The 23,156-nt window shown below is 38.2% G+C and overlaps 1 protein-coding gene across 1 annotated transcript in view; it reads left to right on the forward strand.

Moving 5' to 3' along the window:
• Nucleotides 1–23,156, forward strand: part of col5a3b (collagen, type V, alpha 3b) — a 41,718-nt gene that overhangs the window by 16,313 nt on the left and 2,249 nt on the right. Inside the window, exons 6-64 of the mRNA XM_024259738.2 lie at nucleotides 2,548–2,670; nucleotides 3,323–3,436; nucleotides 3,522–3,644; nucleotides 3,716–3,763; nucleotides 3,841–3,882; nucleotides 3,972–4,034; nucleotides 4,113–4,187; nucleotides 4,559–4,642; nucleotides 4,750–4,806; nucleotides 5,520–5,573; nucleotides 5,686–5,739; nucleotides 5,850–5,903; nucleotides 6,004–6,057; nucleotides 6,136–6,189; nucleotides 6,277–6,321; nucleotides 6,628–6,681; nucleotides 8,372–8,416; nucleotides 8,498–8,551; nucleotides 8,637–8,681; nucleotides 8,751–8,804; nucleotides 8,942–8,986; nucleotides 9,064–9,117; nucleotides 9,250–9,294; nucleotides 9,392–9,553; nucleotides 9,650–9,703; nucleotides 9,781–9,834; nucleotides 9,911–9,955; nucleotides 10,215–10,268; nucleotides 10,362–10,406; nucleotides 10,494–10,547; nucleotides 10,920–10,973; nucleotides 12,505–12,558; nucleotides 12,646–12,753; nucleotides 12,826–12,915; nucleotides 12,996–13,049; nucleotides 13,428–13,535; nucleotides 13,661–13,768; nucleotides 13,851–13,904; nucleotides 14,015–14,068; nucleotides 15,118–15,225; nucleotides 15,291–15,344; nucleotides 15,446–15,499; nucleotides 15,578–15,631; nucleotides 15,703–15,756; nucleotides 15,839–15,946; nucleotides 16,211–16,264; nucleotides 18,322–18,375; nucleotides 18,487–18,540; nucleotides 18,623–18,676; nucleotides 18,761–18,868; nucleotides 18,959–19,012; nucleotides 19,564–19,617; nucleotides 19,698–19,805; nucleotides 21,084–21,137; nucleotides 21,234–21,269; nucleotides 21,347–21,400; nucleotides 21,491–21,809; nucleotides 21,908–22,020; nucleotides 22,119–22,187. Of these exons, the coding sequence (XP_024115506.1) occupies nucleotides 2,548–2,670; nucleotides 3,323–3,436; nucleotides 3,522–3,644; nucleotides 3,716–3,763; nucleotides 3,841–3,882; nucleotides 3,972–4,034; nucleotides 4,113–4,187; nucleotides 4,559–4,642; nucleotides 4,750–4,806; nucleotides 5,520–5,573; nucleotides 5,686–5,739; nucleotides 5,850–5,903; nucleotides 6,004–6,057; nucleotides 6,136–6,189; nucleotides 6,277–6,321; nucleotides 6,628–6,681; nucleotides 8,372–8,416; nucleotides 8,498–8,551; nucleotides 8,637–8,681; nucleotides 8,751–8,804; nucleotides 8,942–8,986; nucleotides 9,064–9,117; nucleotides 9,250–9,294; nucleotides 9,392–9,553; nucleotides 9,650–9,703; nucleotides 9,781–9,834; nucleotides 9,911–9,955; nucleotides 10,215–10,268; nucleotides 10,362–10,406; nucleotides 10,494–10,547; nucleotides 10,920–10,973; nucleotides 12,505–12,558; nucleotides 12,646–12,753; nucleotides 12,826–12,915; nucleotides 12,996–13,049; nucleotides 13,428–13,535; nucleotides 13,661–13,768; nucleotides 13,851–13,904; nucleotides 14,015–14,068; nucleotides 15,118–15,225; nucleotides 15,291–15,344; nucleotides 15,446–15,499; nucleotides 15,578–15,631; nucleotides 15,703–15,756; nucleotides 15,839–15,946; nucleotides 16,211–16,264; nucleotides 18,322–18,375; nucleotides 18,487–18,540; nucleotides 18,623–18,676; nucleotides 18,761–18,868; nucleotides 18,959–19,012; nucleotides 19,564–19,617; nucleotides 19,698–19,805; nucleotides 21,084–21,137; nucleotides 21,234–21,269; nucleotides 21,347–21,400; nucleotides 21,491–21,809; nucleotides 21,908–22,020; nucleotides 22,119–22,187 (4,209 nt within the window). The remainder of the gene's footprint in view (nucleotides 1–2,547; nucleotides 2,671–3,322; nucleotides 3,437–3,521; nucleotides 3,645–3,715; nucleotides 3,764–3,840; nucleotides 3,883–3,971; nucleotides 4,035–4,112; nucleotides 4,188–4,558; nucleotides 4,643–4,749; nucleotides 4,807–5,519; nucleotides 5,574–5,685; nucleotides 5,740–5,849; nucleotides 5,904–6,003; nucleotides 6,058–6,135; nucleotides 6,190–6,276; nucleotides 6,322–6,627; nucleotides 6,682–8,371; nucleotides 8,417–8,497; nucleotides 8,552–8,636; nucleotides 8,682–8,750; nucleotides 8,805–8,941; nucleotides 8,987–9,063; nucleotides 9,118–9,249; nucleotides 9,295–9,391; nucleotides 9,554–9,649; nucleotides 9,704–9,780; nucleotides 9,835–9,910; nucleotides 9,956–10,214; nucleotides 10,269–10,361; nucleotides 10,407–10,493; nucleotides 10,548–10,919; nucleotides 10,974–12,504; nucleotides 12,559–12,645; nucleotides 12,754–12,825; nucleotides 12,916–12,995; nucleotides 13,050–13,427; nucleotides 13,536–13,660; nucleotides 13,769–13,850; nucleotides 13,905–14,014; nucleotides 14,069–15,117; nucleotides 15,226–15,290; nucleotides 15,345–15,445; nucleotides 15,500–15,577; nucleotides 15,632–15,702; nucleotides 15,757–15,838; nucleotides 15,947–16,210; nucleotides 16,265–18,321; nucleotides 18,376–18,486; nucleotides 18,541–18,622; nucleotides 18,677–18,760; nucleotides 18,869–18,958; nucleotides 19,013–19,563; nucleotides 19,618–19,697; nucleotides 19,806–21,083; nucleotides 21,138–21,233; nucleotides 21,270–21,346; nucleotides 21,401–21,490; nucleotides 21,810–21,907; nucleotides 22,021–22,118; nucleotides 22,188–23,156) is intronic.

The following is a 23,156-nucleotide window of genomic DNA, read 5'->3' on the forward strand; positions in this document are numbered from 1 at the left end:
AAAAAAAAAAAGCAATACATGGAAGCGGAAAAACAAAAACTAATCAAAAAAGCAAAACAAAGAACAAAACGAAAACAGCACAAGTAACCCATCAAAGATTCAACACCAAACCACCGCTGCCAACAGAGCACAAAACATTTTTGAAAGCTCAAATTTTAACAAAATCATCAATCAAATTAAGAAGTTTGTAATATCTGTATTCAATTTCCAAGCGAGCAACCAACCGTTGTTTGAAAAGGAACAAAACATCATCAGAGCCGGTCCCCTGAATACGTTTTTTTTATTAGTGTGTAAACATTCTTTTTGCGAACGTATTTGGGGCTGTAAATAAAACACGTAAAAAAGGGCTCCCCTAGTTAGTTAGTTAGTTAGTTAGTTAATTAGTTGTACGTACTTCAAATACAAATGCGACTGTGCTATGCAGAAGCATTGGCAGAATCGTCAAGATTTTATGCCACCACTCGATTTTTTTTTAAATCATTGGTGTTGTCATGAATGTAGGCGATGGCAGACAGATGGCTATCAGGCAAGAAAGGCCTGCTTTCCATATCCTACCATACTACTAAGTGGCTGGTGGCCATTGGCACTCGATATGGACGGCCACAATCCGAAGACATTTACACAAATTGTTCAGTCAGTGCTGCCGCTGGCTGGCCATCCACAGTGTGGTCGCCCAGCTGTTTTCCGGTTTTGTAATGGCCTCATCTCTGCCTTTCACTGGAGTGCCACCACGCAACCATAATATGTGCCCAGACGGCCAAATTACTAATTTGCCTGCACAGCTACTTGGTGTACTTGTTTAAAAAACTTGCATTTTTCTTGCAATGCACTGTGGTATTTTGGTATATGTGATCATAGTCTTAGTCAGTCAGTCAGTTATGGTAGCCCCCTAGCCTTTGTGAGTTGGTTGATGAAGAAGTGAGTGACAAAAACTTATTTATTAAAAGTTTTTAGAAAGTAATTAAGACTTATGTTATTAAAAGTTGGATCAATGTTGTATGGATGTAAAGGTATCGAGTAGCATTCGTTGCTAACCAATCAATGCCCAGTATGGCAAATCATGTGGCTGCAGGGACGTTCCCTGTCTGCATACACACAAATGTAGTAAAAGTAGTAAGTAAGTGATTCTATGCCCAGCCCTTTGTCAGGAGGAGTAAATTCTGGCTGGTTGTGTTATGTGAGCCCATCTAGATGTGGTGTCCAATGTCTGCTCTCTTCCTGGCTCCTGTCATGCAGCCAAACAAGGTCATCCTTCTGCTCAGTGGAAAGATACGTAGACTAAACTTGTCCTTCAAAAGTCATAACAAGGCACTTGTTTTCATCAGTTTGGTTCATCATAGTTAAATCACGTAAAATACATTGAATGTATGCTAAATAAACACTGTGTATAAAGATAAGAGATAGGTGTCCCCATGTGTTAGTTTTGAATAGTAGAGGACACAGTGTCAGCACAGATGATGTAAAAATATTTACGTTTACCTTGCTGCTGCAACATATTAGTCATAAATTCTGTCTAAATTTTAAACAATGGCCATCAAATAACCTTTAATTTTTCATTATTTACATTTATCCTGGGTCATCTTCTAAAGAAACCCTAAATGCAGCACAACTATCTGTCATTTTTGTCAAGCACAGGAAAGTTCATCAATGGTTTTAACATTTACATTTAAATGATGAAGCTGTGAATTATAAGCCACTGGAAAAGGCGTTCAGAGTGCATTTGTATCCAGCTTTAAGTAAAATAATGACATCCATTTTGACGACTGCAGTTGATAGAGTCATCACGTTCTGGATTTTTCCTTCAGAGCTCGCCACAGCGAACAGCTTTCACTGATGCACATATGTGGTTTGGCAGAGAGTTTGCCCACCCTGACACAACCCTGCTGCCTGATTGAATGACTGACTGACTAATTGATTAATTAATTGATTAAAACAAAGAAAAAAATTTTAAACTCCATTTCTTCCATCACCCTCCAGTGGTTGCAGGACTAAAGTGCAACTACTAAAAAAGTTCTGACGCTGCATTTCTGTGCCCTGCAATAATCTTGTTCATTATTTAATGAGATCATAAATAGTTGTTCCCTGAATGAAAAGGATCAGATCTAAAGCTTCTCTTATCTTTTATTTTCTGTAGTTCTGGTTTGATCCATGAGGTTTGAGCTCATCTTGACCTCAAACTGTGACCTTTGTTATGTCAGGTGGACCATCTGTTGAGCTGATGACCGGCTGGCTGTTTGGCTTGGACTGCTTCGTCTTCACATACATGTGTGCACGTGTTAAAAGGAGAAGACTTAATGTCTGCCTGATTTTTATGTTCTGGCTCCAGTCCCTTTCTAAAGATCTGGAGGTGATTAACTGTGGAGAGCCGATAAAAACAGTATGTTGGGTCACTTTGATCCGACCCAATGAATACATTTAGAGATAAAGTCATGAGAAGCAGATGGATGTAACTTGTCGTTTGTGTCGTTCATACCACATTTAACAGAAATATTGTGGAGTCAGTGGCTCTCAGTTTTTTTCTTTTTTGTATTTTTTTTTGTGGCACAGGGAGAAATCCAGCAGCTGCTGATTGTTGATGAGCCTGGAGCGGCAGAGACCTACTGTCAGAACTACATTCCAGACTGTGATGCACCTTTACCCTATGACTCCATACTAGCAGAGGCTGTGGAGGTGAGTTCCTCTAAATCCAATAGGAAATGTTCAAAAGAGTAAGTGTAAACACTTCAGAAATGTGTTTGTCAGAGGAAATAAAACCACTCTGGTTTGTGACAGTCAAATCCTGTAGGTAGAACAGGATAAAAAGCAGCTTTGATCTATGGAAAATAAATCCTGCAACTCCATTCTATCACAATTTTGACGTTTTTTTTTTTTAATTTTTGTTAAAAATCCTTTATGAATGCATATTACATATGTTGCTTTTCTATTTTAGCAAATCCACAAAATTAAGGGTTTCAATTACTCTTCTCTCATTTAAAGTTAATATTTTGGTCTTATTTTTCACTGCATTGTTGTATCTAATGAAAAACAAGAAACTAAAGAATGAAAAGATGTGCTGAACTTCCATAGGAAATGGATGCTCAGCATGCCAGTTTGCATGGATGCTCTCTGCTTTTGGACTTTGCTTTACGACTTTCTTGGTGATATTTACCCCGACAATCCCCCAAAACAAGCTTTGTCTAACTCAAACGTTGCTGTCTTTATGATATTATTCTTGTAACTAAACAATTTGATAAAAGTTGTATATTTAATACTTTACAGTTATGCTTCAAACATCGAAAGTTAAAAAATAACAATAACACTCGCTTTTTAAATTGTTTTTCAGGAAGAAAGGAGGCCCAAAAAAACAGTGGTGGATGATTTTGAAGAGTTTGACTACAATGACCTCTATGAGGAGATCCCCGTTGGTAACGAAGCTTCGAATATGACTGAGTATGAGGTGAGACTTGTCAATAAAACTCAGGACAAGCTTCACTTTAATGGATTTATTCCCACTCATCATGACTATTTTGCTGTTCGGACAGATAGTAGAGTATGAATATTACGACAACACCACACAGCGGGCCAACGAGTATGAATATGAGGAAGAGTATGATGAGCGGTACGGACCTGCTGAGAGAGATCCGGGCTACTCTCTTCACTCACAGGTGTTCCATGATTTTATTGGGGGAAAAAAAGTGTTTTTGAACACAAATACTAAACATGACAATTCCATCAGGATATACCAGAGAAAGGGGAGAAAGGAGAGCCAGGGTATCTTGGAGCGGTAAGAAAAACAAGCCAATTATAATTATTTTCTTTTATTTTGCCCTCTTTTATGTTGTTTATGTTTTATATTTTTAGGGAACGAGGATTACAGGACCTTATGGGCCTCCAGGACCTGAGGTTTGTATTTTTTTTGAAAATATATCATTATACAAGCTATTTTATAAAATCAAATCCATGTCTAATATGCTATTTGCTTTTCTTTACAGGGAGAACCGGGACCTCCTGGAATTACTGGACCAGTGGGGCCTCGAGGAGACCCTGGAGAGCTGGTATGAGCCACTTGCTGAATAATTGACTGAGCACACCCCAACATGTCTCCCTAACCTTTCTTGTTTCTCACTCAACAGGGTCCTCCAGGGCGACCGGGCCTGAATGGAGCGGACGGGATACCAGGCCCTCCAGGAAACATCATGCTCATACCGGTAAAAGAAAGACGCAACAGTGTCCCAGAGGCCCTGCAGGGCACTGTGATAGTTTAGCAACAGTTAGTTGCTTGTAACAAGCCTTAGGCTACTTTGTAATATTTAAAGACTGCTTTTAGGAGCAGCAGCTTTCTGTTTGTGCTTTTTAGTTCATTGTAAAATGTATTGAACATATTTATTTTAGTCTTTTTGGTGACTTTTATGTTTCGTATTTTTGGTCTTTATTTCATTCTCATTCAGTTGTTTATTAAATCTTTTAAATGTGTTGCTCTCTTGCAATTGTGCAATGACTTGACTGCAGTACACTTTAGGGACCACTAGGTGGAGTATTGGGTTTGACTTGAGAGCTTGTTCTTCTGCTCTGAGTGCAGTTCCAGTCAGGTGGAGATCCTCGGACAGGCGCTGTGGTCTCTGCTCAGGAGGCGCAGGCTCAGGCCATCTTGCAGCAAACCAAGGTGCATAAATGTATCTTACATTTAAAACACACACAGATTTATTTTTGTTGGGCTATTAGTGAAATCAAGCAAAACCCGTCCAAGCATATTATCATTTGCTTCTGCAGCTGGCAATGAAAGGCCCTCCAGGGCCTTTGGGTCTTAGGGGAAGACCTGGACCTCTGGTAAGTAAGCTCATGCATGTGGTCACTTTTGTTTGAATTGTTATTTATAGATTTTTTTCAAGCTTTTATCCTTTGAACAGACTACAGGATGCAAGCACCAATGTATTTCCTACAATATAAATTTGTAATTAAATGTTATTGGTACATAAATAAAGCATTTTAGAGTATATTAAAATTTTTACTCTACTTTCTGTGCTTTGAACTTAACATGTAGCTTCATATTTGTATACATTAATTTCTCTTGTATTTCTTTGTGTTTAGTGTTCTTGTGAAAGGAAGATAAAAAACTTTTAAACACTTTAAATTAAAAGGCTATCAAAAATAATTTCAGAGCCCTTTTTAAAGAGCACATCTCAATTTATGATAATCCAGTTTATTGCAGTTTGGGCTAATTGGGTTCCTGACTGCAGTAATTGGAAACACAGTTGTTACATGTGCAGTAAGTTATGGGATGTCTTCCAGCAATTCAGCAGCATAACCAAAGTAAAAGCTGAGATTCAACTAAACCATAAAATAATGTTTACTGAGAAAAGCTAAGAAGGTCTCTGCTTTCTGAACTCAAGCAGCAAGTTAGCTTTATATATAATAAGACAGGAAGCTGACAGATGAAAACTCCAGCTCCCAGTCACCTCTAGAAACTTTAAAACAAGGAAATAACATTTACTGTTTTTTACTGTGTTCATCTTTGATCCTCATAAGTCTGTTTTCCTCAGGGTTCTCCCGGTCCTTCGGGTTTGAAGGGGAACAGTGGCGATATGGGACCACCGGTTAGTTAGCTCACAGTCACTGCGACACATCTCATTCTAACATTTCAGCATTTGGGTTCTCTGCTCTTCTCCACCGTGTATCTCAGCTTCCACCTTCTCTTCTTCCCCTCAGGGACCTCCAGGACTGTCAGGTATCCCGGGTCAGAACGGACGACCTGGTAAACGGGTGAGATCATTAACTGAAGTCATCACCTCTACATATTACAGTGACATCCAGCTTCACTTCATCAACCAGTTAATGAGCTTCTCACTGTATTGTGTGTGTGTACTGATCAGGGTAGAGGAGGCGCCGATGGGGGCCGTGGTGAAATAGGAGAGTCAGGAGCAAAGGTTAGCTGACGTCAGCCGCATACATTTCACTTAATTACAGTTCTGTCTACAGAAAATTTTGACCCCCACACCTCTCGTGTGCCTTTTTTTTACCTCTCAGGGGGACAGGGGCTTTGATGGTTTACCCGGCCTTCCCGGGAACAAAGGACACAAGGTGAGTTATTTAGTCAGAGCAGTGGGCGGTGTGTAATTGGTTAATAGAATGGCCACCTTCATTTGTGTTTTCCCTCAGGGGGACAGGGGGAAACCTGGTGCTGTGGGTCCATCAGGACTGCGAGGGGAAAAGGTGAGAGCCCATTCCAGCAGACATTTTTGAGTGCATGTGGGCAGTCATATTTCTTTGCTTTAAAATGTAATATTTTTTTATAAACAGGGTTCTATGGGGCCACCAGGCCCAAGAGGACAACCAGGGGATTCTGTAAGTGTAGTTAAGATATTGTTTCATCTTTAGATGGTAAAACTCTGTCTATGTGTTCAATATATGTCTGTTCTATTAAATCAGCTGTGAATAGATGCTGTAAAATTAAGAAAAAGTCACTTTTTACTTGTGCAAGAAGTAATGTGAAGTCCTTCGTGTGCATACTTCTCATGGATAAAGATAAAAAATGTCTTGGTTTCACAACATTCTTCAGGAGACTCACATAAAATATGCTTTCTGAAAATAGAGAAACTCAAATATGTGACCTTATCTGACATAGTTTTTAATGATGTCATGCTTTCCAAGGGTCCCAGAGGTCTGAATGGTCCCAGAGGTCGTCCTGGTCCTCCAGGCCAGCCAGTAAGTGTAAAATTTGATCATACATAGCAACTTTTCATTATGTTTGTAAAATTCCTTGAGTACTTTCTGTTTCCACTGACAAAAAAATCATATATATATATTTGCTTGTGTGTGAGTTAGATCAAGATACTGCTAATAAAGGTAGTGATGTGGATGATGATAACTACAAAAGAGCAGATTTTTTTTTTTTTTTTTTTTTACAAAATGTCAGTTTTTCCCTTAAATTATTACAGTACTGTATATGTTACAAAATGTGTGATAGATATCAATGTTTACAGAAATTAAGTAAAATTGTTTTCTGATCAATAAGTAATCGATTTCTTTTACTTTATCAGCAATTTGTAGCAATGATTATTGGTTTAACTTGATAATGTATTCTGATGATAATTAATAATCACTCCATTTTCTCACTCAATAAATAATCTGCACTTGATCTGATAAAAAAAATGATTAAAATGACTATTCAAATTTATATTTAAAATTAATAACTCAAAAGAGGTCATAGTATGTAAGGTTGGTTTTTCTCACTCATTTTAAAGCAACAAATCAAACTCTACTTGACTTTAATTGATAATGAATCTAAATGTTTCGTGTATGCAAAACTGCAAAAATATGGCAATATGGCATCATCCACTAACATCTTTTATTTTTATCTTTATTTTCTAATCAATTAATTTCTTTATAGTTGAAATTGGTTTGATGTATTCGTGTTTTGTCATTTTTTACTAGGGGTATGTGGAAAAATTGATTCAGTGATATATCGCAATATTTTATTTGGCAATACTTACATCGATATAAAATGCTGACAATACAATACTTATTTAATGTGTGTGTCCTTGTTTTTCACCTAAAACCCCGGCCACTAGTTGGCAGCACAGCTCACTTCGAGCAGTTCCACACCGCACCAGATCAATTAGATCTTGTGAGAACCAGTTTGTGTTAAATGTTCAGTCTCATTGGTTCAGTCATCCTCGCGTTTTGGTTGTTATGAAACCTGTACTACTTTGTATACCTTAGTTTTTTCTCTCTAATACTCTTTTAAAAAAAGTGAACAATAGTTCTGGTGCAGTCTTGGGATATATTGCGATATGTTTTGTATTGTGAGATGTGTTTTGCAAAGCGTATCGTATTACCAGATTCTTGCCAATACAATACAAATTCACAACTCTATTTTTACTGTAGTATTTACTTTTTTTAATACTTGAAATAAATAAATAAATCAATATCACAATTTAACACACAGAATCAATTAATTAAAAATTGAAGCTCATGACAACTTTTAAAGATGACTTGTTCCATGTTTTTAGATAATTCTTGTTACTAAAAAGTAAAAGTTCAAAGCTTTTTTATCCTTCTTTTAATTTCTGAGTGGTTAAACATAGGAATCTGGTGATCATTGGCGCTTAATTGGTCAAGAAAATTCCCTTGACTTTAGAAATAATACATTTATGAAATATAAAACATGTTATTAAAAACTGAATCATTCTGTTAATAGAAATTTTTCCTGAAAAAATTGAAATCTCTACAGAGGGTTTTTTATGACGATGTATACATTTTGTGTTTGCTTGATTTGTCACTGCTTTCCCTACCTGCTCTATAATTTAATTCTTTATATAGCCCAATACCACAAATCAATTGCCTCATTGGGCTTTACAATAAAGGTGAAAGGTGACTTTGTCTCTATTCACAGGGAATTCGAGGAATCGATGGAGTTCAAGGTTCAAAAGGAAACATAGTGAGTAAAAGAATAAGTAAGTGACATTACAGACATGTGATATATTTACTCAATAAAACGTTCTGTCTTTTCTCGCCACAGGGACCACCCGGAGACACCGGAGCATCTGGACAACAAGGCAATCCTGGGATTGTGGTGCGAAAAGGAAACATTTGCATAATAGGATAAGATTAGATGAGATTATAGAGTAAATTTACTAAAGCAAAATCCTCTTTTCTAGGGTTTTCCTGGTCCTCAGGGTTTGGTTGGATTACCAGGAGAGAAGGTAAGTGACTTAACATTGTTTGGTTTTCTCGTTTTGAGGAGATCAATTAGCTGATTTTTTGCCTTTCAGGGACCACAAGGAAAGAAAGGGATGCGAGGTCTACCTGGAAACGATGGACCCCCAGTGAGTAGATGTTCTCTGTGCTTCCACTTCTCCAAAAGGTCCTTAAAAAAAGACTAAATTCCTGGGAATCCAACTCCAGCCTTATAATTACAACTACCTGAATGACAGCAGACAGTAACACTTTTTCTCGTAAACAGGGACACCCAGGACGAGAGGGCACCCCGGGTGAAAAAGGACTGCCTGTAAGTCTGCTCTCTGCTTGTACTTTTGATGCACATAAAAAATGAGTTCATTATTGTGTGTGTTTGTTTGTTGTTAGGGCCCTCTGGGAGTGCAGGGACCTGTTGGATATCCCGGCCAACGAGGAGTTAAGGTAGAAAACAACAGGCTGTTGTATGTGTAAAGAAATATTTACTTCTTTGCTGCAGCTTAAGCATAAATTTATTTGATTTTACTTTTTTATGTTGAGTTTTTAATATGTATTGGTGTATTTTTTTATTGACAGGGAGCAGATGGAATCAGGGGTCTGAAGGGGAGTAAAGGCGAGAAGGTAAAACAAAAGTCTATCTATGTGACTTTGATGTACATGCTTTTTTTCACATCCTTGTTGATTTTTTTTTTTTGCCACCTGCCTGTAACGCCTGCAGGGTGAAGATGGTTTCCCTGGAGCCAAAGGGGAGATGGGAGCAAAGGGAGACCCTGGGGACAACGGAGCCCCAGGAGGTCGAGGTGAAGATGGACCTGAAGGGCCAAAAGGTCAGTTGGGAGCTCTAGGAGAATCTGGTGCTCCTGGTACCCCCGGAGAAAAGGTAAAAAAATTAAAAATAATTCTATACTGCTTTAAAAACAGTGAAGCAGATGTGAAGCTTACAGTGTGTGGCTGTTTTCCTTTCATTTGTTTTTAGGGAAAACTAGGAGTTCCCGGACTGCCAGGATATCCAGGGAGACAAGGACCAAAAGTAAACCAAGATTTTATATTAAAACAGACATAACTGAGCCATTTAGAGAAAGTAATTATCTGCACTGCTCCGTTCAGGGTTCTGATGGTTTCCCTGGTGCCATCGGAGCTTCAGGAGAAAAAGGGAAGAAGGTTGGTGTGGTTTAAAAAAAATGCTGCTTAAACAGTTCTGCTTAGTGAAGGTCTCCTCTTTGGTTCTATTACCCAGGGTCCTGCAGGGCAGCCTGGAGGTGCAGGCCAAAGAGGTCCGAATGTAAGTTCCGCTTTAAAACTTTGATCAAAGTTGCTTAATTAAAAAAAATGATTAGGAGGGAGAAAATGGGCTCTTAATTCCATTATTTTTTTTTTTAAGTTTTATGTGTTTTCTAAACAAATATATAGTGTGATATATAGTGTGCATACATTTTAAAATGAAAATGGGTTAACAAATAAGTAATTTGTGTTCAATAAGATCCACTTACTGAGGAATGAAACCTTGAAACATCTAGATCATCATGTTTCTTGCCTCTCAGGGTTCACGTGGAGCCAGAGGTGCCAAAGGGCCTACAGGGAAACCAGGAGAAAAGGTGACTCCCACGCTGTCTGACAGTGATGTGTCCTTTCTGTTTGATGTTACTGTTATTGCTGTACTTCACCGCATCCTCACTCTTCTTTCCCAGGGTGCCTCCGGACATGACGGCCCCCCGGGATCTCCTGGAGAGAGAGTAATGCTTCCATTTTGAATGTGTCATGTAACTAAATGATGTATGACTGATCATTCATCTGCTTGTTGGCTGGTTGTGTTTTTCCAGGGACCTCAAGGACCACAAGGAGGAAATGGAGAGCCAGGACCTAAAGGATCACCTGTAAGGCCAAACTGCTACTGCTTACTTTATAAAGTGTACCGTTTTAGAGAAGTTTGTTCTTCTCAGCTTCATTAGTATATCACTAGCAAATGTACCCAACTATGGTAACTCTGAAAAAGGTAAGGTAAGGTATTTCCAATCTCTGCCAGAGACATTAATTTGTCCACTGGTCTGACATTATAAATCCTTTGAATTATTTGAAAAGATATATATGTCTTTGGAGGATGTGTTTACAAGCTTCCCCTTTTAAAGTTGAAAAAGCCAATGTACCATCAGGTTCTTGCATCTAATTCACTAAACTGAAGTCTTGAACTCCCAAACATTTGCACTTCCTACTTGTGTTAAGATTTGGGTCTGTGCTGATGTCTGCAGGGTCCAGCAGGGAAGGACGGACTTCCAGGTCATCCAGGTCAAAGAGGAGAACCAGTGAGTGAAAGCAAAATCAATCAAAGATTTGATTGCAGTCATTCTCCTCAAAAGGTTCTGCTTTTTTAAAGAATTGTAAATCTGATTAAAGTAAACTTGATTTAAGTATTTTCTGATTCAGTTTTCTGGTGTTGCCTTGGGAAAATGAGAACCTTCACTGACACTTTAGAAAAGGATGATTCTACATTACTTTGTGTTATTACAAAAATACCAGTCTGTTATAAAGAGCTGATCAATTCGTGATTTTAATGACTATTGTCTTTCACTCTGATACTGCAGACACAGACATTGAGATTTCAGAGTAAATTAGGACTAAAAATGGTAACATTTGTGTCCTTGAATTTTAAGGAAAAACAGATTTTGTCAAAACTTAAACTTCAGAAATTAAATACTGATTGCTCAGGCTTGAAAAACTGATAGAACAGGTTCAAGCTCAAAAACCTGCGGAACACCAAAACTAATCAATGATATTATCCTTTCTATCATGTGAGCACCAGGCCATAATGGTTCACTGTAGGAATGACATGATGTTTTGACACTAGGACTGTTAAAGAGGCAAAACTACAGTCAGAAAATACAATAAAATCACCAAAAAAGTCCTGCTATTTACTTGTCTAATTGCTGTTATTGACACATATTGCATCATAAAACCGCTGCATTGGGCATTAGAACACATATCTTATATTTATGATCTTCTCGCCAGAAAGAATACTTCTTGATAAATTAAAAAACAAACAAACAACGAAAAAAAAAAAATCAAAAAATATTTTAAAAAAAATTGTTTGGTTACTGTATAGTCTGCTCTATTTTATTTAAATGAAACTTGTTTTTTTGCCAGTTTCTAATTGGACTGTTGAAGTATATTTAACATTTTCATGTTTCAGTAAGACTTGTGGCATCTGACATGTACCTTTAGGTAACCCTTTATATTTGGCTGAAGCCTGGGGTACATGGAAATAGTGATTTGGCTGTATCTCGCAATATTTTTTTTTACGATACTAGTACCGATTTAAAATGCTGACAAGAAGATATTTAATTAATTATTTGTGAGCATCTGTCATTATCTTACTTTTACTTTCCACCTAAACCCCCGACCACTAGGTGGCAGCACAGCACACTTTGAGCAGCTCTATACCGCATCAGAACAACAAGATCTTGCGAGAACCAGCTTGTGCTAACTGCAGTATCACTGATTCAGTCAGCCTTTTGGTTTTTGTTGTTATGACACATGTACTACTTAGTATGAGTTAGTTTTTGTATAAGTCATACTCTTAAAAAAAAAAGTGAAAAATGGTTCTGGTACAGTCTTGGAATATTTTGCAATATGCATCGTACTGTGAGTCGTGTATTGTAATATGTTTATCGCGATACCTATCGTCATACCAGAGTATTGCCGATACACACCCCTATTGAAATAGTTTATACATTTACCATTTACCATTACTGAAGACTGAAAACTGAAAGTTTTTCATGAGGAGTTTACAAAACCTCAAGTCACTGTGTCTAACATCCATCGTTTCTTCGACTGCAGGGTTTCCAAGGAAAAACAGGACCTCCAGGACCCTCTGGTGTTGTCGGACCTCAGGTGGGCACAACATAATGTTGCTAAATGTTAAATCTTAAAATTATAATCATGTTTTATAGATGTTAAGTCCTCACTTTTGGGTTTCAGGGCAAATCGGGGGAACCTGGCCCAACAGGAGATAGAGGTCACCCGGGGGCACCAGGTGTGCCCGGAGAGCATGGCTTACCTGGGTCTGCTGGAAAGGAAGGTGGAAAGGTGAGTCAACTTATATGCAAACTATACAAGTTATTTTTAGTGTCAGAAGTACTTACCAACCATTTCCTTTAGGGGGATCCTGGTTTACATGGGACAGCTGGAAAAAATGGGCCTCCAGGTCTGAAAGGGTTCAGAGGGAGCAGAGGAGCCCCTGGAATTATGGTATCATTTCTTACTATTACCAATAAATACAGTGATTTTATAAATAAAATAGGCTGTCAACTTGAGCTCATTGTTTGCAGGGACCACCTGGTCTGAAAGGAGGATCGGGACCTGGTGGATCCGCAGGAGCCATTGTGAGTTTTAGTATACCCCTTTACTTCAGCAGTTTGCTTTCTTTTTTTTTTTGCAAGAAAATCATGGATCATATTAATCCATCCATCCATCCATCTTCTTGTCCGCTTCTTCCCTTTCGGGGTCGCGGGGGATCATATTAATATTGATTGATAATTTTATTTTAATGTTGCAAAGAATGTTAAAATATTGTGTTTTAAATTGTCCTAAAAAAAAAAGGTTTTATGTATTTGTTTGCAAAACAGTGATATATCATAGATTACCACGGCAATATATTGATTGTTGCAATATCGTGATACTATGGATAATTAGCATTTGTTTTGTCATGAGTTATTCATATAATCAATTCAAAACATGTAACTGTAACATGTAACCTGCAGGGGCCAACAGGTGAGAGGGGCCCTCCAGGACCAGCAGGTGGCATTGGACAGCCAGGACGGGCCGGAACCATTGGTGGACCCGGACCCATGGGAGAAAAGGGGGAGCCTGTAATTCAACTTTTGTGATTTCTCCTGTTTCTTATTTTCTTTCTAGTCAATATGTGTATGACAGAACTGTTAATTTGAGGCAACACATTGTTTAATGCATCAGATGTTTGCATTGTTTGTCACAGGGAGAAAAGGGTCCCATTGGACCGGCCGGCCAGGACGGAGATCAGGGACCAGTGGGGATGCCTGGTTCAACAGGTCCAGCAGGTCCCCCAGGAGATGATGGTGACAAGGTAGGTTACCTGTGTCCGAGAACCAGAGCAGATGAGTGGAAGTTTGCTAAAACGAACGACTCTTGTTTGTGTGGATCCACAGGGAGAGCAGGGAGGACCAGGACAGAAAGGCAGCAAAGGAGACAAAGGGGAAGCAGTGAGTCTGGAGTTAGAGAAGTACATCAACATGTACTGTGCTGCGCAACCCTAGCAGCTTTAATCACTGTCTGAGTTTTTATGTCTCCCTCTTTTACTCTACCTCCACAGGGGCCTCAAGGCCCCGCTGGAACTCAGGGCCCAATAGGCCAGCCAGGACCTCAGGTAAGATGTAGTCTTCTTTTTATTTATATGGTCTTTTTTCAGAGCCTTACAAATAACTCCTAAGTGCCTCACATACATTTTTTAAAGATGTAATAGTAGAAGTTATTATTTGGTTTGCTGTCACCTCACTCTAACCAAACAGGACAATCAAAATGAAAACAAGCAAATCCAGAAAGCCCATCTTACTCATAGTTTCTGACCTGTCCCACATCATCGTTTATGGTCAAACTAAGAAGCTCCATTCCTTGAATATTCTCAACTGTCTATGACTTTGATTTTTCTTTTGTCTGTCTTATTTCATTTCTCAAAATGACCTTTAGGCATGAAATTAATTTAGTATGTGTCTAAATGTTTGGAGTCTTAGTTTATGTCAGTAATGTTTTGCTAAATGATCACACTATACAGACACAAATATCTCAATGTTACTTGTGTTTATTTGTGCAAAGATTAATGGAAGAAACAACCAGATTCATGCACATGTGGATTGTTTTAGTGGTATATTAACAGAGATTTTTAAACCAGACGAAAAAAAATTAAAATACATACATTTCACATTTGTATGGCAGCCAACAGCAAAGGAAAATATCCACTTTCCTTAAAATGTGGCATCCTCTCACCAGCTTTAAATTGATGAAGGTACAACCACGAGAGAGGTATTTGTTTGCCATTTTTGTTGCACCAGTAATGTCAGGCTGGGGTTTTGAGAAGCTGTAAGCTAGCGGAAGAGTTTCTGTAAACAGAGGGATGCTGGGAAATGGGGGTGGGGGCTAACTCCATGCGAACAGTCACAACTCAGAGGCAGATTTCTAAAAAATTCCTGCTGCTCTGCAGAAAATATGTTCTAGAAAACGACACAGGTTTTTTTTTATGTTGGCTAAAAACAGCTTAATTATAACTAAAAGACCACTGGGACAGCTTTTACAAAATTTCAAAAGAAGATTGAAGTGGGACTTTTATAAATTAAGTTTGAATTAGAATTTGAACCCTGAAAGCTAAAAGAACTTTTAGGAAATACATATAAACTCATTCTTTTTATTTCTGTTTTTAAGGGTGTGGACGGACTGGCTGGCCCTCGAGGCCAACAGGGCATGTATGGCCCCAAAGGCGACGAGGGCCAACGTGGTTTCAAGGGTTCCAAAGGACCGATAGGGTTACAGGTGAGATTTCTTACCGACAGGAACACAGGCACTTAAAAATCAGCTAACTGTTTGTGTTCTTCTAGGGTATGCCTGGACTACCAGGTGAAAAGGGCGAGAGTGGACACGTTGGTCTCATGGTGGGCTGCTTTTTTATTTTATTTTTTTTTGGTTCTGGTTGTACAATAATAAATATTACATCTGGCAAAAATTACATTGAAACTCCTCATATTGGTTTTAGGGTCCACCTGGGCAACAAGGTCCAACTGGTGCTCAAGGTCCAATCGGAGGACAGGTAGGAACTCATATTTGTTTACCCTAATTATGTCTATCTTAAACTTTGAGCTAAAATCTGTACTTCTTCCTTTTTTAGGGACCAGCTGGTAGACCAGGGATGATTGGACAGCCAGGCGTTGTTGGGGAAAAGGTATCCTCTTACTCATTAAACGTTTCATGAATTTGGTCTGGGTCCAGGTACTTCCATTTCTTTTGTCTCAGGGAGAAGATGGTGAAGCGGGTGACCCTGGGCCAGTTGGTTTGGCAGGAAGGCCGGTGAGTTTGCACACTTTATTTGAGAACCACATCTTTCCATCTTCTCTTAAATGAATCCCACTCTGCCAATGACATTCTTCAGGGAGGAAAAGGAGATGTTGGAGAGAAGGGAGACACAGGTCCTCCAGGAGCGCCTGGTTCTCCAGGAACCAGGGGGCAGCCAGGGGAGGATGGGGCAAAGGGCAATGCTGTGAGTTTCATCAAAAGACATTGACAACATAAATCACAGGTTCCTAACAGATTATCTTTGTTTGGAGATTGTGAAACCTGTGCAGATATAAAGAGAACGTGTGCTTCACAGTTTTACAGAAAGAGATAAGAGAAATAGGTTTTACTCTAAAAACCAGGCTGTTCTGTTTGCTGCTTCAGTTGAACATTAAAAAACATGTTGAATGAACATGTTTTAAACATGTTAAAATTTGTGTTCTACTGGCTAAAATCTCTACTCTCCCAGGGTCCAATAGGTCTGACTGGTGATCTTGGACAGCAGGGAGAGGCTGGGCCCAATGTGAGTACTTTAGGGTTTTTTTATTGACTATGTCTGATTTCCCTCCCCACTCCCTATCAACAAAAAAAAATACTGCAGTGCTATCTAGTGCTCCTTGGTTTTAAAAGAAATTCAGACACCATGCCTACTTTAAAAAAAGGAAAATAAAATAACGGCAAGTATGATGTCACCAATTTCCCACAGTAGAAACCTAATTAATATGAGCATTTTACAAAGACTATTTATGAATCCACTGTATTCTGATGATTAAAACTAGAGTAGTTTTTAAAAAATACATTTAAATACATTTTTTTCACATAAAAAAATAGTTTGACCTCAATATATGTTGGTCTGTATTTGCCAATCTAGTGAGCATCGATTCACAGTAGTTTTTCGCTGAGGTTTCTGGGAAATTTCTTGGGGCACTGGATTTTGAAATTGTAGATTTAGACACAACTACAAAATGATAAATACCCTTCAGAATATATATAGTGCGTATATAGCCTAATTTGTCTTTTCCTTTTATTCTAGTATGGTTGACAATCCATTCAATCCATCAAACTTTATTTGTTAAGCATTTAACACAACATGTAGTTGACTAAAGGGGTTCAAAATTGGACATTTAATTTGTTTTGAAAACATGAAAATAAATTTAACATAATAAATAAAACACTGGGAGTTAAATCCCAGAAAAAACAGCAGTCTTTATTGCATTTCTTTTAAATTGTGTTCAACTACAAACACAGATTTTCACTAATTCTGAGGTTTCCAAACCCTGCATTGTCCGTTTTTGTGAGATGTTACTTGTTTTCATGTAACAAGAACTGAAGCTGCTGTGATCTATAGTATCTTCAAGATTGATTGAACTTTCATTTAGAGACTTTTTTTGCATGTCGGAAAGTTTAAAAAACTTTATTTTCTTCGTTTTTAAAAAGCCTTTTCTCTACTCTTTAAAATCAGAAGTCACTAATTATTTTCATGAAATCCATCATAGTAATTATTGTGTTAAAATCCCAGTAGAACAACATAATCTGAACACTAATCTATTTTATCTATACTACATTCATGGTGATGGTCATCCCCTTTTTTTTCCTCCTGTTAAAGACAAACTCCAATAAAAATTGTGTTTTTGGTGTTTTTAGTATGTTCTTGTAGCATGTTGTATCATGGGAAAATGTTTTTATGTGAAGCATTTTCATCTACTTTAGTCAGAAGAGTGCTCTGCTAATAAAGTTTCATTTAAATTTTTTTAAGAAAACATTTTTTAAATTGCATTTCTTGGTATTTCTTTATTCAAATTGTTGTGAATCAGGAGCAGATGAAAAAAATGCAGCTGGAAAAAGTTGTGACTTACAAGCTCCTTGCTCTGCTCCATTCTGATGCATCCACTTGTAGACAAATAGATCTGTGTACGTTTTTGTTTTCCTTGTCTGAGCTGGCGTCGGACTCAAAACTGTACAGCTGGGTGGCTCTGATATTGTTCGCCATTTTGTGGTAGCAATACTCTTAGGTTGATGGTGTGAGGGGCTGTAAGCTAGCTGGAGGATGTTGGGAAGACGTACTCTATGACAACTGTCCTGCCCTCAACTTAGATACAAATTTCTAATGAACTACTGCCGCTCTGCAGAAACTATGTCCCAGAAAACAACACAGGTTATCTGATTTTTGCTAAAAACGTCATAATCATAATTGAAATACCACAATTAAGCTTCAGTAAGTCACTTTGATGGTGTCTAAAAACCCACATTTACTCAGTTAACTTGTGGCGTGACAACATACATTTGCGTCATTGTATATTAGGCATCACTTGCTAGTAATGAGAGCGTGCATCAAAGGAGAGTTCATCTAGTATAGTGTATTATTAAAGTATTTATGAAAATCACAGTTGTCTTGCGTCATGTCACTTTAGATTTCCATAAACATAACTAAGGTGTGTGAAGTATGGCAGCAGTACATGAGTACAATGTGACACATCACTTTTAATGAGCCTCAGTCATTTAAACACAAGATATTTTTAAAAATCACACACTTAAGCCATTCTGTATTTGATTCTTCAGCACACTCCGTTTTCTTCATAGGGTGTAGATGGCCTTCCTGGATCTAAAGGAGACATCGGAGAGCCTGGAAAACCTGTAAGAGTTTCCTTCCACTGAGGAAGCCACGAAAATCACAAGCAGCATTTTTATTGGTTGAAATTTCATGGTTCATATTGATGATTTTATTTCGATGTTTTAATTTCTCAGGGACCGGTGGGGCCATCAGGAGAACCTGGACCAACTGGACCCCCTGGCAGAAGGGTTTGTGTTTTCATGTTTATCCTATCAATGAATTTATCTGTAAATGTATCCATAATTTAAGGAGATCTTGAAATGTTTTTAGGGCCACCTGGGGAAACCAGGAAAGGAAGGAAAAGCCGGCTTGAAAGGAGCAAAGGCAGGACATTGAATCATCTATTCCAGCTAAGAGAATGACGTATTCATACTTGGAGCTTCTGATCTTGCCCTTGCTCTCTTGTAGGGTGCTCGTGGACTAGAGGGTCCTATTGGAAAAAGAGGGCCCATGGGTGCCCAGGGGCATCCTGGGAAACCTGGTCCCCAAGGACTACGAGGGATCCCTGGTCCTGCAGTAAATCTACTCAGCAAAAAGACAAAGATTTGAGGAACCAGAAGGAACATAGACGTCTCACTCACTTCTCTTTTTGTTGCATCCTGTCAGGGTGAACAAGGCTTAAACGGTCCCCCGGGAGCCACAGGACCACCCGGTCCCATGGTGAGAGGATTTAACAAAAAGTTAAATTTTATTAGTACACATTTCGAACATGAGAGGCGAATTATGAGTGTGTCAGGCGAGCGTGTTGGAAAGCTTTGGCACGGGTCTTAACATAAAAAGGTATTTATAGCGCAGTTTAAGATGGAATGAGACTCACGTGTATTGAGTTGTCTAAAAATAAAAAAAATAAATAGTCTGTACATGCTGCAGCACAGAGGAGGGGAGACAACTTGGCAGAAGAGCACATTCCTGTAACGTGAGGCAACAGAAGTGGTTCATTGAAAAAGAAGATGAAATGTGAAGCACTCCTCACCTCCTCTCTGGAAAAGAGACTTTTTTTTTCTTTTTTTTCCCACACCAGAAGCCCAGCTTGTGATCTCTGACTGCAGCTGGCTTCAACTATACCAAACAGCGATGATAGAAGTGATGATTTTATGTTGTCATCTTTAAAATGCATTGCTTTTGGTTCTACACTGAGCTGTTTGCAAAGTGCAAAGAAATCAATGTTATTTAAAATGTTGCTGTATGGATAAAGCGTCTCCTCTGCTTAGGGTCCACCGGGGTTAGCCGGACTTAAAGGAGATCCTGGAAGAAAAGGGGACAAGGTGTGAAGTGCACTTTTATCTTTTTTTAAAAAATGGACTGACGCTGAGATACTGAGCTCATTCATGACGTGTGAACGCAGGGTCACGGCGGTCTCATAGGTCTGATAGGACCACCAGGAGATCTAGGAGAAAAAGGCGACAGAGGACTACCAGGAAACCAGGGACTAGGAGGTCCAAAAGGAGATGAGGTGCATAATATTTAAAAAACACACCCTCACACGAGCTTTGAAATCTAACAAAACAATAAAAGCAAATTTGACATGTTGGGTATTCAGCTTTTAGATACAATTAACAATACATTTAGAGAAAAATGTGACTTTGTGTTTAAATCGTTTTGTTCTTGTGTTTTAAAAGTTTCAGCTAAATGATTTTCTATAAACTGACTCCACATATGATTGACATCAAAGAGAACATCAGTCAGTGGCTGTAAAACCAGATTATTGAAGCTCTCTGCTCCACTGAAGTGAATTTCTTTAAAGGTTGAAAACTTAATTTTGGAGCAGATCTGAGGAGACCAGAACGGATTTCAACCTCTTTATATGTTCATATTCTGTATATCGCTTTGCACATTATTATGGACAATTGATATGTTTGCCCATATCACTGTACATACAGACATTCTTATATTACATTACAGACCACTATGGGTAAACAATGACATGGTTTCAAATAATGTAGTCTATGGAAGTTTTATGCATTTTCATATTTTAAGCCTGAATTGAATATTGAGTTGTGAACTTCAAAATCCATTTTTAAATTTCATGATAAATTTGCAAATTGAATTGTCAATTGAGAATTGACTTTGAATAATGGCTGAAAAAAACTTCCATAGGTAGTCTACCAATTGAGGACCCAAAGAAAATATGTTTTCTTTGAAATTATTGCATGTTAAACTGATACAATCACCATATCAGGTGCATTTTAATAATAAGAAAACATGCTTTATATCTAATCAAATCCTTGGGAAAAATAAAACAAAATCACATCTTAATTTACAGGCTGTCAGCTTAAAAGACGTTGTTTTCAGTGCTCTAGAATTTTCCCAGAAGTAAATGCAAAAAAACAATGTGGATCAATGCTCACTAGATTGGTAAATTTCTCCACATTGCATTGCATTTGAACAATTTATCATATGAAACAAAAGTGTTCCAATTTTTTAATTAAATAAAAACATAATAATAGTAATAATAATATTGGGTTACATTTAATCGTCCAAGTTTTCATCTTCAGAACACATTGGACTTGTAAATAGTCTGTAAAATATTAACATTTATTAGGTTTTTACTTTGAGTGATGCCATATTTGCTGTTAAAAAAAAAAAAACGAGCATAGTGTCTAAATTTATTTTTAAATCCAGGGCACTAGATAGTACCGCAATATATATTTTTTTAGTAGTTAGGGATTATGGTAAGAATTCTGACATAGTCCTATTGTTGTTTGTTTACTCTTGTTGTTTTCTTTGCCAGGGTCCTGTTGGCCCGCCAGGTCCTCCGGGTCCTCCAGGCCCCACAGGATTATCTGTGAGTAAACTGGATCATCTTGAAAGTGCATAAACTTTCAAAATAGGGGAAAACAGTTGTAAAAATGTACTCTACTCTCTGCTTCCTGATTCACAGGGTGCAATCGGTTCAAAGGGCTCTAAAGGAAACCAGGTATGTTTGAGAGGTTATATATTAATTTAAATAATCTGTAGTTAATCTAACGAAAATTATTTGGTTTACATTTTCAGGGTCCAATTGGCCCCAGAGGAGACCCTGGTCCTGCTGGCCCACCTGGACCTCCAGTGAGTTCTGAGTGAAGTCATGGAGCGCATTTACTTTTATTTTTCCTTCTTAATAACAAAATCTCCTATTCCACCTACTCATCTTGTCAGGGAGGAGCAGCGGTTGGGACTGTATCTCTACCGGAGCAGAGGGGACGGCGGAGGAGGACGGACACGGTGGTGGATGGTGCTGCTTTTGAAGATGAGGAGGATGTGAATGATGGAGCAGAAGACGACTGGATACAAGGCGACCAAGCAGGACAAGATGGCTGGATGAAGGAGAAGGAGGGTCAGGGCATGGAGGAGGTGTTTGCCTCTCTTTCCTCAATAAAAGTGGAGGTAGAGGGTCTGAGGAATCCACTGGGAACGTACCACAGCCCTGCAAGGACCTGCAAGGAGCTCTGGCTCCTCAAACCAGATCTCCCCAATGGTATAACAGGAGTTTATGTCGTTTTTTATGTTGTTTTTTAAAAAAAAAACAAATTATCGATGTTAGCTGCGTTGTCTGTTTCCATCTCTGATCTCCAGGTGAGTACTGGATTGATCCCAACCAGGGTTGTCACAGAGACTCTTTCAAGGTGTTCTGCAACTTCACCGCTCAGGGAGAGACGTGTCTGAACCCTGACAAGAAGTTCCAGTCGGTCAGTCTGAATAAAGCGATGAACAAAGATGGACTTCATTTTTGCTCGATTTATTTTCACAAAATCTTTATTTCTCCTTTTTTGTGGTTCATCATCAGGTGAAATTAGCAGGCTGGAAAGGGGAAAAACCTGGAACCTGGTACAGCAAATTCAGAAAAGGAAAACAGGTATGATCCTTTTGTATACCTTTCATCAAATTTGAAACATTTTATCTGGAAGACAGTTTTAAAAACACCCAGTTGAATTTTTAATTGTATTTTAGGGTAATACTTATTGTTTCAGCACATTTAAAGCTTCTCTACTGTCTGAAGAGTTGAAAGTTATCTGCAAAGAGTTGTTCACACTGCTGTCCTAAGTTGTCATCCTTAAACTGTGGACACATAGGTGCACGTTTAAGTGCTATCCAAGGTATGTTAATGTTGGGAGTGGGGTCATCTGGACCCCATAACACAGGGCGCTGAACTTTGATTTTCACTGAAGTCATGGCTGACATGACATCCTGCCCATCTTTCAAATTAAATTAAATTAAATTAAATTAAATTAAATTAAATTAAATTAAATTAAATTAAATTAAATTAAATTAAATTAAATTAAATTATACTTTATTTATGAAAAGCACTTCTGCATGTTAATGCCAGGCATTTCAAAAGTAGAACCTTTAAATGATGGTAGAAATTTGCTTAGAGATTAGAGCCCGAAATGCATTTTTACGCATGTTTACATTCAGAATTCCAAATTTACATGATATACTATTTTATTGAAAGTGAATTTGAATTGCTAAGGGTGGTGTGAATCACACCGCGCATGTGAAACTCGTGTAGCTAAGTGTGAACATTAATAGTTTAACATGTGTTTACACACAATTTCATAGACTTTTCATTGAAAGTGGCCTCTTGAACGTGTGTTTCCAAAAGTGAGTGAACGTAGCACAACAGTGACAAACAAGAAAAGGAAAAGTTATAAAATAAATTAAGGGTTTTTGCACAGAAATCGCTGGGTTTGGCACTCTTCAGTCTATATGGTCAAATTTGAGGGTAGATTTAAAGAGATCTATGCATGCAGTGATCTTTGGTACACATACAAAGTGAATGCATGTTTGCTTACTAAAAGTTGTTCATCAAGTTAAAAGTAAAAAT

The sequence above is a fragment of the Oryzias melastigma genome, linkage group LG1 (genome assembly GCF_002922805.2).
Source record: "Oryzias melastigma strain HK-1 linkage group LG1, ASM292280v2, whole genome shotgun sequence".
Classification (NCBI taxonomy): domain Eukaryota; kingdom Metazoa; phylum Chordata; class Actinopteri; order Beloniformes; family Adrianichthyidae; genus Oryzias; species Oryzias melastigma.